The following is a 13,046-nucleotide window of genomic DNA, read 5'->3' as shown; positions in this document are numbered from 1 at the left end:
GCCTTGGCGTGTGCATCAGTCACACTACTCCCAGCATGGGGGCCTTGGCGTGTGCATCAGTCACACTACTCCCAGCATGGGGGCCTTGGCGTGTGCATCAGTCACACTACTCCCAGCATGGGGGCCTTGGCGTGTGCATCAGTCACACTACTCCCAGCATGGGGGCCTTGGCGTGTGCATCAGTCACACTACTCCCCAGCATGGGGGCCTTGGCGTGTGCATCAGTCACACTACTCCCAGCATGGGGGCCTTGGCGTGTGCATCAGTCACACTACTCCCAGCATGGGGGCCTTGGCGTGTGCATCAGTCACACTACTCCCAGCATGCAAATAAATGGCATATTGGTGCTATAATCCGCCTTGCCAAGATAAGTTTCACCACATGTACATAACTCATTTCTCATATATACCACAACTGTAAATATTCACACAAACCTCTCAAATATGAGGCGACTGATGGCTTCGTTAGTAGCAGTCGGGGTACTGAGGGTCTTCTGCAAAAACTCCACTTTTTTCTTCAAGCTCTGCACAAGATAATGAAGCATTAATGCTGAAGGTAATGTATTAAGGAGAATATATATATTTTATTTATTTTTTTATTATTTATTACCAGTTATTTATATAGCTAACAATATATTATATATTCTCCCCACTGCATGTCCACTAAATCTGCCTCCGGGGAGGTTACAGCGGAGCCCAGTGATCTGCCTCCGGGGAGGTTACAGCGGAGCCCAGTGATCTGCCTCCGGGGAGGTTACAGCGGAGCCCAGTGATCTGCCTCCGGGGAGGTTACAGCGGAGCCCAGTGATCTGCCTCCGGGGAGGTTACAGCGGAGCCCAGTGATCTGCCTCCGGGGAGGTTACAGCGGAGCCCAGTGATCTGCCTCCGGGGAGGTTACAGCGGAGCCCAGTGATCTGCCTCCGGGCAGGTTACAGCGGAGCCCAGTGATCTGCCTCCGGGGAGGTTACAGCGGAGCCCAGTGATCTGCCTCCGGGGAGGTTACAGCGGAGCCCAGTGATCTGCCTCCGGGGAGGTTACAGCGGAGCCCAGTGATCTGCCTCCGGGGAGGTTACAGCGGAGCCCAGTGATCTGCCTCCGGGGAGGTTACAGCGGAGCCCAGTGATCTGCCTCCGGGGAGGTTACAGCGGAGCCCAGTGATCTGCCTCCGGGGAGGTTACAGCGGAGCCCAGTGATCTGCCTCCGGGGAGGTTACAGCGGAGCCCAGTGATCTGCCTCCGGGGAGGTTACAGCGGAGCCCAGTGATCTGCCTCCGGGGAGGTTACAGCGGAGCCCAGTGATCTGCCTCCGGGGAGGTTACAGCGGAGCCCAGTGATCTGCCTCCGGGGAGGTTACAGCGGAGCCCAGTGATCTGCCTCCGGGGAGGTTACAGCGGAGCCCAGTGATCTGCCTCCGGGGAGGTTACAGCGGAGCCCAGTGATCTGCCTCCGGGGAGGTTACAGCGGAGCCCAGTGATCTGCCTCCGGGGAGGTTACAGCGGAGCCCAGTGATCTGCCTCCGGGGAGGTTACAGCGGAGCCCAGTGATCTGCCTCCGGGGAGGTTACAGCGGAGCCCAGTGATCTGCCTCCGGGGAGGTTACAGCGGAGCCCAGTGATCTGCCTCCGGGGAGGTTACAGCGGAGCCCAGTGATCTGCCTCCGGGGAGGTTACAGCGGAGCCCAGTGATCTGCCTCCGGGGAGGTTACAGCGGAGCCCAGTGATCTGCCTCCGGGGAGGTTACAGCGGAGCCCAGTGATCTGCCTCCGGGGAGGTTACAGCGGAGCCCAGTGATCTGCCTCCGGGGAGGTTACAGCGGAGCCCAGTGATCTGCCTCCGGGGAGGTTACAGCGGAGCCCAGTGATCTGCCTCCGGGGAGGTTACAGCGGAGCCCAGTGATCTGCCTCCGGGGAGGTTACAGCGGAGCCCAGTGATCTGCCTCCGGGGAGGTTACAGCGGAGCCCAGTGATCTGCCTCCGGGGAGGTTACAGCGGAGCCCAGTGATCTGCCTCCGGGGAGGTTACAGCGGAGCCCAGTGATCTGCCTCCGGGGAGGTTACAGCGGAGCCCAGTGATCTGCCTCCGGGGAGGTTACAGCGGAGCCCAGTGATCTGCCTCCGGGGAGGTTACAGCGGAGCCCAGTGATCTGCCTCCGGGGAGGTTACAGCGGAGCCCAGTGATCTGCCTCCGGGGAGGTTACAGCGGAGCCCAGTGATCTGCCTCCGGGGAGGTTACAGCGGAGCCCAGTGATCTGCCTCCGGGGAGGTTACAGCGGAGCCCAGTGATCTGCCTCCGGGGAGGTTACAGCGGAGCCCAGTGATCTGCCTCCGGGGAGGTTACAGCGGAGCCCAGTGATCTGCCTCCGGGGAGGTTACAGCGGAGCCCAGTGATCTGCCTCCGGGGAGGTTACAGCGGAGCCCAGTGATCTGCCTCCGGGGAGGTTACAGCGGAGCCCAGTGATCTGCCTCCGGGGAGGTTACAGCGGAGCCCAGTGATCTGCCTCCGGGGAGGTTACAGCGGAGCCCAGTGATCTGCCTCCGGGGAGGTTACAGCGGAGCCCAGTGATCTGCCTCCGGGGAGGTTACAGCGGAGCCCAGTGATCTGCCTCCGGGGAGGTTACAGCGGAGCCCAGTGATCTGCCTCCGGGGAGGTTACAGCGGAGCCCAGTGATCTGCCTCCGGGGAGGTTACAGCGGAGCCCAGTGATCTGCCTCCGGGGAGGTTACAGCGGAGCCCAGTGATCTGCCTCCGGGGAGGTTACAGCGGAGCCCAGTGATCTGCCTCCGGGGAGGTTACAGCGGAGCCCAGTGATCTGCCTCCGGGGAGGTTACAGCGGAGCCCAGTGATCTGCCTCCGGGGAGGTTACAGCGGAGCCCAGTGATCTGCCTCCGGGGAGGTTACAGCGGAGCCCAGTGATCTGCCTCCGGGGAGGTTACAGCGGAGCCCAGTGATCTGCCTCCGGGGAGGTTACAGCGGAGCCCAGTGATCTGCCTCCGGGGAGGTTACAGCGGAGCCCAGTGATCTGCCTCCGGGGAGGTTACAGCGGAGCCCAGTGATCTGCCTCCGGGGAGGTTACAGCGGAGCCCAGTGATCTGCCTCCGGGGAGGTTACAGCGGAGCCCAGTGATCTGCCTCCGGGGAGGTTACAGCGGAGCCCAGTGATCTGCCTCCGGGGAGGTTACAGCGGAGCCCAGTGATCTGCCTCCGGGGAGGTTACAGCGGAGCCCAGTGATCTGCCTCCGGGGAGGTTACAGCGGAGCCCAGTGATCTGCCTCCGGGGAGGTTACAGCGGAGCCCAGTGATCTGCCTCCGGGGAGGTTACAGCGGAGCCCAGTGATCTGCCTCCGGGGAGGTTACAGCGGAGCCCAGTGATCTGCCTCCGGGGAGGTTACAGCGGAGCCCAGTGATCTGCCTCCGGGGAGGTTACAGCGGAGCCCAGTGATCTGCCTCCGGGGAGGTTACAGCGGAGCCCAGTGATCTGCCTCCGGGGAGGTTACAGCGGAGCCCAGTGATCTGCCTCCGGGGAGGTTACAGCGGAGCCCAGTGATCTGCCTCCGGGGAGGTTACAGCGGAGCCCAGTGATCTGCCTCCGGGGAGGTTACAGCGGAGCCCAGTGATCTGCCTCCGGGGAGGTTACAGCGGAGCCCAGTGATCTGCCTCCGGGGAGGTTACAGCGGAGCCCAGTGATCTGCCTCCGGGGAGGTTACAGCGGAGCCCAGTGATCTGCCTCCGGGGAGGTTACAGCGGAGCCCAGTGATCTGCCTCCGGGGAGGTTACAGCGGAGCCCAGTGATCTGCCTCCGGGGAGGTTACAGCGGAGCCCAGTGATCTGCCTCCGGGGAGGTTACAGCGGAGCCCAGTGATCTGCCTCCGGGGAGGTTACAGCGGAGCCCAGTGATCTGCCTCCGGGGAGGTTACAGCGGAGCCCAGTGATCTGCCTCCGGGGAGGTTACAGCGGAGCCCAGTGATCTGCCTCCGGGGAGGTTACAGCGGAGCCCAGTGATCTGCCTCCGGGGAGGTTACAGCGGAGCCCAGTGATCTGCCTCCGGGGAGGTTACAGCGGAGCCCAGTGATCTGCCTCCGGGGAGGTTACAGCGGAGCCCAGTGATCTGCCTCCGGGGAGGTTACAGCGGAGCCCAGTGATCTGCCTCCGGGGAGGTTACAGCGGAGCCCAGTGATCTGCCTCCGGGGAGGTTACAGCGGAGCCCAGTGATCTGCCTCCGGGGAGGTTACAGCGGAGCCCAGTGATCTGCCTCCGGGGAGGTTACAGCGGAGCCCAGTGATCTGCCTCCGGGGAGGTTACAGCGGAGCCCAGTGATCTGCCTCCGGGGAGGTTACAGCGGAGCCCAGTGATCTGCCTCCGGGGAGGTTACAGCGGAGCCCAGTGATCTGCCTCCGGGGAGGTTACAGCGGAGCCCAGTGATCTGCCTCCGGGGAGGTTACAGCGGAGCCCAGTGATCTGCCTCCGGGGAGGTTACAGCGGAGCCCAGTGATCTGCCTCCGGGGAGGTTACAGCGGAGCCCAGTGATCTGCCTCCGGGGAGGTTACAGCGGAGCCCAGTGATCTGCCTCCGGGGAGGTTACAGCGGAGCCCAGTGATCTGCCTCCGGGGAGGTTACAGCGGAGCCCAGTGATCTGCCTCCGGGGAGGTTACAGCGGAGCCCAGTGATCTGCCTCCGGGGAGGTTACAGCGGAGCCCAGTGATCTGCCTCCGGGGAGGTTACAGCGGAGCCCAGTGATCTGCCTCCGGGGAGGTTACAGCGGAGCCCAGTGATCTGCCTCCGGGGAGGTTACAGCGGAGCCCAGTGATCTGCCTCCGGGGAGGTTACAGCGGAGCCCAGTGATCTGCCTCCGGGGAGGTTACAGCGGAGCCCAGTGATCTGCCTCCGGGGAGGTTACAGCGGAGCCCAGTGATCTGCCTCCGGGGAGGTTACAGCGGAGCCCAGTGATCTGCCTCCGGGGAGGTTACAGCGGAGCCCAGTGATCTGCCTCCGGGGAGGTTACAGCGGAGCCCAGTGATCTGCCTCCGGGGAGGTTACAGCGGAGCCCAGTGATCTGCCTCCGGGGAGGTTACAGCGGAGCCCAGTGATCTGCCTCCGGGGAGGTTACAGCGGAGCCCAGTGATCTGCCTCCGGGGAGGTTACAGCGGAGCCCAGTGATCTGCCTCCGGGGAGGTTACAGCGGAGCCCAGTGATCTGCCTCCGGGGAGGTTACAGCGGAGCCCAGTGATCTGCCTCCGGGGAGGTTACAGCGGAGCCCAGTGATCTGCCTCCGGGGAGGTTACAGCGGAGCCCAGTGATCTGCCTCCGGGGAGGTTACAGCGGAGCCCAGTGATCTGCCTCCGGGGAGGTTACAGCGGAGCCCAGTGATCTGCCTCCGGGGAGGTTACAGCGGAGCCCAGTGATCTGCCTCCGGGGAGGTTACAGCGGAGCCCAGTGATCTGCCTCCGGGGAGGTTACAGCGGAGCCCAGTGATCTGCCTCCGGGGAGGTTACAGCGGAGCCCAGTGATCTGCCTCCGGGGAGGTTACAGCGGAGCCCAGTGATCTGCCTCCGGGGAGGTTACAGCGGAGCCCAGTGATCTGCCTCCGGGGAGGTTACAGCGGAGCCCAGTGATCTGCCTCCGGGGAGGTTACAGCGGAGCCCAGTGATCTGCCTCCGGGGAGGTTACAGCGGAGCCCAGTGATCTGCCTCCGGGGAGGTTACAGCGGAGCCCAGTGATCTGCCTCCGGGGAGGTTACAGCGGAGCCCAGTGATCTGCCTCCGGGGAGGTTACAGCGGAGCCCAGTGATCTGCCTCCGGGGAGGTTACAGCGGAGCCCAGTGATCTGCCTCCGGGGAGGTTACAGCGGAGCCCAGTGATCTGCCTCCGGGGAGGTTACAGCGGAGCCCAGTGATCTGCCTCCGGGGAGGTTACAGCGGAGCCCAGTGATCTGCCTCCGGGGAGGTTACAGCGGAGCCCAGTGATCTGCCTCCGGGGAGGTTACAGCGGAGCCCAGTGATCTGCCTCCGGGGAGGTTACAGCGGAGCCCAGTGATCTGCCTCCGGGGAGGTTACAGCGGAGCCCAGTGATCTGCCTCCGGGGAGGTTACAGCGGAGCCCAGTGATCTGCCTCCGGGGAGGTTACAGCGGAGCCCAGTGATCTGCCTCCGGGGAGGTTACAGCGGAGCCCAGTGATCTGCCTCCGGGGAGGTTACAGCGGAGCCCAGTGATCTGCCTCCGGGGAGGTTACAGCGGAGCCCAGTGATCTGCCTCCGGGGAGGTTACAGCGGAGCCCAGTGATCTGCCTCCGGGGAGGTTACAGCGGAGCCCAATGACCTGCCTCCGGGGAGGTTACAGCGGAGCCCAATGACCTGCCTCCGGGGAGGTTACAGCGGAGCCCAATGATCTGCCTCCAGGGAGGTTACAGCGGAGCACAATGTATTCTCTCAGACAAGGACATGTGGGAACAGATCCCTGTCCAACCGCAAAGACAACAATAACAAAACCTACTGACCAGGATTTATCATTTAGGCCCTGGGTTGTACTGTTCATAGATAGAGATCACTATGATAACACTGAATAGCATAGAATAGTTCCCCTAGCTGACGGGGCAGCGGCTCATCTTACCATGATTTCCTTGTCCGCATTGTGCAGCTCCTTCTGTGATGCGCTGAGCTCCTCCCGCACCTTCCCCAATTCAGCCTCCGCCTTCTGCGCCTGATAGGAGAGATTGTGGTTAGGACCAAGCAGTAGATGATGCTCAGACTAGAAGTTACAGAGGTGACGCTGTCTTCCATATTCCTCTGTGCCAGACAGTATTGGCTTCATTAGATGCAGTAATATCACTATCACCCTATGAGAGACGCTGGGCCCTGGGCGCATAGAGCCTGAAGCGGGGATGTACCACTTCTCTACACCCGCACTATGTATGGGAAGTGAGGAGCGCGCTACTGCCACCACCCGGCACAAAGATCAGGAGCGCGCACTGCGGTATCCTCATTTATTTATAAAGCACCACAAACTTACATAGTGCTGTGCAGGCAATGTCCGTTATTCTCCATAGGAGCTTACACTCTAAATCCCAACCACATGCACGAGTTCATTTTGTTCATAGCCAAATAACCTACCAGTTGCTAGAACTAGACACGGCCCCTGCCGCATAAGAAAGAACTAGACACGGCCCCTGCCCCATAAGCAGACGCAGGAACTAGACGCGGCCCCATAAGCAGACGCAGGGAATAGACACTGCCCCATAAGCAGACGCAGGGAATAGACACTGCCCCATAAGCAGACGCAGGAACTAGACGCGGCCCCATAAGCAGACGCAGGAACTAGACGCGGCCCCATAAGCAGACGCAGGAACTAGACGCGGCCCCATAAGCAGACGCAGGGAATAGACACTGCCCCATAAGCAGACGCAGGAACTAGACACTGCCCCATAAGCAGACGCAGGAACTAGACACTGCCCCATAAGCAGACGCAGGAACTAGACACTGCCCCATAAGCAGACGCAGGAACTAGACACTGCCCCATAAGCAGACGCAGGGAATAGACACTGCCCCATAAGCAGACGCAGGGAATAGACACTGCCCCATAAGCAGACGCAGGGAATAGACACTGCCCCATAAGCAGACGCAGGGAATAGACACTGCCCCATAAGCAGACGCAGGAACTAGACACTGCCCCATAAGCAGACGCAGGAACTAGACGCGGCCCCATAAGCAGACGCAGGGAATAGACACGGCCCCATAAGCAGACGCAGGGAATAGACACGGCCCCATAAGCAGACGCAGGGAATAGACACGGCCCCTGCCCCATAAGCAGACGCAGGGAATAGACACTGCCCCATAAGCAGACGCAGGGAATAGACACGGCCCCTGCCCCATAAGCAGACGCAGGAACTAGACGCGGCCCCTGCCCCATAAGCAGACGCTGGGAATAGACACGGCCCCTGCCCCATAAGCAGACGCTGGGAATAGACACGGCCCCTGCCCCATAAGCAGACGCTGGGAATAGACACGGCCCCTGCCCCATAAGCAGACGCTGGGAATAGACACGGCCCCTGCCCCATAAGCAGACGCTGGGAATAGACACGGCCCCTGCCCCATAAGCAGACGCTGGGAATAGACACGGCCCCTGCCCCATAAGCAGACGCTGGGAATAGACACGGCCCCTGCCCCATAAGCAGACGCTGGGAATAGACACGGCCCCTGCCCCATAAGCAGACGCTGGGAATAGACACGGCCCCTGCCCCATAAGCAGACGCTGGGAATAGACACGGCCCCTGCCCCATAAGCAGACGCTGGGAATAGACACGGCCCCTGCCCCATAAGCAGACGCTGGGAATAGACACGGCCCCTGCCCCATAAGCAGACGCTGGGAATAGACACGGCCCCTGCCCCATAAGCAGACGCTGGGAATAGACACGGCCCCTGCCCCATAAGCAGACGCTGGGAATAGACACGGCCTCTGCCCCATAAGGCAGCGACGGCTCTGCCTCAGCTGACCGCACATCCCTGCTAGGCACGGCCCCTGTCCTCTATGCACAGACCTTGTTCTGAGAGGAGAAAATCTCCTTCTTCAGTTTCTCTGTCATTTCTGCAGATGATTTCCGCACTTCCTTCAGATTCTCATACTCCCTGGAAGTGCAGAGAAGGGACACAGAGGGTTAAATTACGTACATCTCCCTTTACCACCCAGCTGCTTCCAATCCTGGTCACCCAGGAACAGAGTATTTATAGGGTTCCTGCATTTATAAATTATTTATGCTGACCTCTGTGACCTGGCACTTATCAGACACCAGTGCGTTACCCGGGGCAATAAGTCACCGCCCCTCTTCTGGCCCTATATAGGATGTGCTTTCATTACATTACTAGGAAGTCATTAGGAAACCTGCTGTCCGGATGTGAGATGCAATTGAAGCTCTTACAGGGGCAGCTTCGGTCAGGGGGACATCGTTAGACAATGCGAGACCCGCAGCTTCGGTCAGGGGGACATCGTTAGACAATGTGAGACCCGCAGCTTCGGTCAGGGGGACATCGTTAGACAATGCGAGACCCGCAGCTTCGGTCAGGGGGACATAGTTAGACAATGTGAGACTCGCAGCTTCGGTTAGGGGGACATCGTTAGACAATGTGAGACCCGCAGCTTCGGTCAGGGGGACATCGTTAGACCCATCAGAGCACAGTTCTCACTCGCAGCGATTGAACAATTCTATAGCACTCTGGGTTGGGGACATATGGAGATTCACCAGATCACAGTAAAACATTAGACTCCATCAGAATACAGGTAATAGTAGGTTGTATACAGTACGGGACTCATTCTGCACCAGGAAAACGTTACCGGCACATTTGGCCAATAATAGCCATAATGTGACAATTCTTACCCTCTGAGAAGATACGGAAGCCACTGAAACTACAGGTGTTTGAACCCCTACCCTCCTGCCATCAGTGTGATAGTCTGCAAACCTTACTTCTTTAATGAGACGCAGTATATGGCAAGTTGTTCCACAGCCGCTGCGCCAGACCCCATGTCTCTGATCATCATCTCCACTTCCGGACGCTGCGACTGCAACAGTACTTCAATGCTGCAACACATGAGGGGCAGGTTACAGCCATGTGGGAAGGAGGGTCTCTCCCCCAGCCACCAGCACACTCACTTTTCCAGGGACTTCAGTTTATTGCGCAGTCTTCGTGCCTCCTCCTTGGCAGTTTTAGTCTCAGACTGCTGCAGATCAAAGAACTTCATTTGTTTCTATGGAGAAGTAAAATCAGAAGACGGATATAAGACTCTAGTTTGATGCATAAGAGAAGAGTTACCGGTGCACACGCCGCATTGTCCATACCCTCAGCGATGAGCACAGCATCTCCTGGTCCTCTACCTTCTTCTGCAGACACTCTATGGTGACGTTCCTCACATCCAGCATCTCCCGCAGGGAGTCCACTAAATTCTGACATTCTCGCTTCTCCTTTTCTGAAAGCCAGAAAACATATATGACTGTGACCAATGTGCTTACAGTGGCATTACCGTGCGTTCCAGTGCACGTGTTAGGGTAGGAATGTCCGGCATTAGACGGCTGTCTGGTGTCATGGAGTGTCCAGAATAAGCACATGTGTGTAGTGAGGAAATAGTCAATGTCCCGCATAGGAGAGTGCGCCAGGAGTCAGGGAAGCGGCAATGTGCCGCGTGGGAGAGTCCGACGGGAGTCAGGGAAGCGGCAATGTCCCGCATGGCAGAGTGCGCCAGGAGTCAGGGAAGCGGCAATGTCCCGCGTGGGAGAGTGTGCTAGGAGTCAGGGAAGCGGCAATGTCCCGCATGGGAGAGTGCGCCCAGAGTCAGGGAAGAGGAAATGTCCCGCATGGGAGAGTCCGACGGGAGTCAGGGAAGAGTCAATGTCCCACATGGGAGAGTGCGTCCAGAGTCAGGGAAGCGGCAATGTCCCGCATGGGAGAGTCCGACGGGAGTCAGGGAAGAGTCAATGTCCCACATGGGAGAGTGCGTCCAGAGTCAGGGAAGCGGCAATGTCCCGCATGGGAGAGTCCGACGAGAGTCAGGGAAGCGGCAATGTCCCGCATGGGAGAGTCCGACGAGAGTCAGGGAAGCGGCAATGTCCCGCATGGGAGAGTCCGACGGGAGTCAGGGAAGAGTCAATGTCCCGCATTTGGGAGAGTCCGACGGGAGTCAGGGAAGAGTCAATGTCCCGCATGGGAGAGTCCGACGGGAGTCAGGGAAGAGTCAATGTCCCGCGTGGGAGAGTGTGCTAGGAGTCAGGGAAGCGGCAATGTCCCGCGTGGGAGAGTGTGCTAGGAGTCAGGGAAGCGGCAATGTCCCGCATGGGAGAGTGCGCCCAGAATCAGGGAAGAGTCAATGTCCCGCATGGGAGAGTGCGCCCAGAATCAGGGAAGAGTCAATGTCCCGCATGGGAGAGTGCGCCCAGAGTCAGGGAAGAGTCAATGTCCCGCATGGGAGAGTGCGTCCAGAGTCAGGGAAGCGGCAATGTCCCGCATGGCAGAGTGCGCCAGGAGTCAGGGAAGCGGCAATGTCCCGCGTGGGAGAGTGTGCTAGGAGTCAGGGAAGCGGCAATGTCCCGCATGGGAGAGTGCGTCCAGAGTCAGGGAAGCGGCAATGTCCCGCATGGGAGAGTCCAACGGGAGTTAGGGAAGTAGCAATGTCCTGTATGGGAGAGTGCATCCAGAGTCAGGGAAGAGTCAATGTCCCGCATGGGAGAGTGCGCCCAGAGTCAGGGAAGCGGCAATGTCCCGCATGGGAGAGTGCGCCCAGAGTCAGGGAAGCGGCAATGTCCCGCATGGGAGAGTGCGTCCAGAGTCAGGGAAGCAGCAATGTCCCGCATGGGAGAGTGCGTCCAGAGTCAGGGAAGCGGCAATGTCCCGCATGGGAGAGTGCACCCAGAGTCAGGGAAGCAGCAATGTCCCGCGTGGGAGAGTGTGCTAGGAGTCAGGGAAGCGGCAATGTCCCGCATGGGAGAGTGCGCCCAGAGTCAGGGAAGCGGCAATGTCCCGCATGGGAGAGTGCACCCAGAGTCAGGGAAGCAGCAATGTCCCGCATGGGAGAGTGCACCCAGAGTCAGGGAAGAGGAAATGTCCCGCATGGGAGAGTGCGTCCAGAGTCAGGGAAGCGGCAATGTCCCGCATGGGAGAGTCCGACGAGAGTCAGGGAAGCGGCAATGTCCCGCATGGGAGAGTCCGACGAGAGTCAGGGAAGCGGCAATGTCCCGCATGGGAGAGTCCGACGGGAGTCAGGGAAGCGGCAATGTCCCGCATGGGAGAGTCCGACGGGAGTCAGGGAAGAGTCAATGTCCCGCATTTGGGAGAGTCCGACGGGAGTCAGGGAAGAGTCAATGTCCCGCATGGGAGAGTCCGACGGGAGTCAGGGAAGAGTCAATGTCCCGCGTGGGAGAGTGTGCTAGGAGTCAGGGAAGCGGCAATGTCCCGCATGGGAGAGTGCGTCCAGAGTCAGGGAAGCAGCAATGTCCCGCATGGGAGAGTGCACCCAGAGTCAGGGAAGCAGCAATGTCCCGCATGGGAGAGTGCGTCCAGAGTCAGGGAAGCAGCAATGTCCCGCATGGGAGAGTGCGTCCAGAGTCAGGGAAGCGGCAATGTCCCGCATGGGAGAGTGCACCCAGAGTCAGGGAAGCAGCAATGTCCCGCATGGGAGAGTGCACCCAGAGTCAGGGAAGCAGCAATGTCCCGCATGGGAGAGTGCGTCCAGAGTCAGGGAAGCAGCAATGTCCCGCATGGGAGAGTGCGTCCAGAGTCAGGGAAGCGGCAATGTCCCGCATGGGAGAGTCCGACGAGAGTCAGGGAAGCGGCAATGTCCCGCATGGGAGAGTCCGACGAGAGTCAGGGAAGCGGCAATGTCCCGCATGGGAGAGTCCGACGGGAGTCAGGGAAGAGTCAATGTCCCGCATTTGGGAGAGTCCGACGGGAGTCAGGGAAGAGTCAATGTCCCGCATGGGAGAGTCCGACGGGAGTCAGGGAAGAGTCAATGTCCCGCGTGGGAGAGTGTGCTAGGAGTCAGGGAAGCGGCAATGTCCCGCGTGGGAGAGTGTGCTAGGAGTCAGGGAAGCGGCAATGTCCCGCGTGGGAGAGTGCGCCCAGAATCAGGGAAGAGTCAATGTCCCGCATGGGAGAGTGCGCCCAGAATCAGGGAAGAGTCAATGTCCCGCATGGGAGAGTGCGCCCAGAGTCAGGGAAGAGTCAATGTCCCGCATGGGAGAGTGCGTCCAGAGTCAGGGAAGCGGCAATGTCCCGCATGGCAGAGTGCGCCAGGAGTCAGGGAAGCGGCAATGTCCCGCGTGGGAGAGTGTGCTAGGAGTCAGGGAAGCGGCAATGTCCCGCATGGGAGAGTGCGTCCAGAGTCAGGGAAGCGGCAATGTCCCGCATGGGAGAGTCCAACGGGAGTTAGGGAAGCAGCAATGTCCTGTATGGGAGAGTGCATCCAGAGTCAGGGAAGAGTCAATGTCCCGCATGGGAGAGTGCGCCCAGAGTCAGGGAAGCGGCAATGTCCCGCATGGGAGAGTGCGCCCAGAGTCAGGGAAGCGGCAATGTCCCGCATGGGAG

General features: G+C 60.1%; 1 protein-coding gene across 1 annotated transcript in view; it reads right to left on the bottom strand.

Annotated features, from left to right (window-relative positions):
- TRAIP (TRAF interacting protein) overlaps positions 1 to 13,046 on the bottom strand; it is a 63,375-nt gene that overhangs the window by 20,129 nt on the left and 30,200 nt on the right. Inside the window, exons 5-10 of the mRNA XM_088479529.1 lie at positions 9,812 to 9,939; positions 9,626 to 9,720; positions 9,440 to 9,553; positions 8,519 to 8,606; positions 6,595 to 6,684; positions 435 to 523 (exon numbers count right to left, since the gene is read on the bottom strand). Coding sequence (XP_088335655.1) covers positions 435 to 523; positions 6,595 to 6,684; positions 8,519 to 8,606; positions 9,440 to 9,553; positions 9,626 to 9,720; positions 9,812 to 9,939 — 604 coding nt within the window. The remainder of the gene's footprint in view (positions 1 to 434; positions 524 to 6,594; positions 6,685 to 8,518; positions 8,607 to 9,439; positions 9,554 to 9,625; positions 9,721 to 9,811; positions 9,940 to 13,046) is intronic.

The sequence above is a fragment of the Taudactylus pleione genome, unplaced genomic scaffold (assembly GCF_031769625.1).
Source record: "Taudactylus pleione unplaced genomic scaffold, aTauple2 ptg000239l, whole genome shotgun sequence".
Classification (NCBI taxonomy): domain Eukaryota; kingdom Metazoa; phylum Chordata; class Amphibia; order Anura; family Myobatrachidae; genus Taudactylus; species Taudactylus pleione.
Note: the sequence above shows the minus strand (reverse complement) of the source record. Positions and strands in the feature narration are given on the sequence as shown.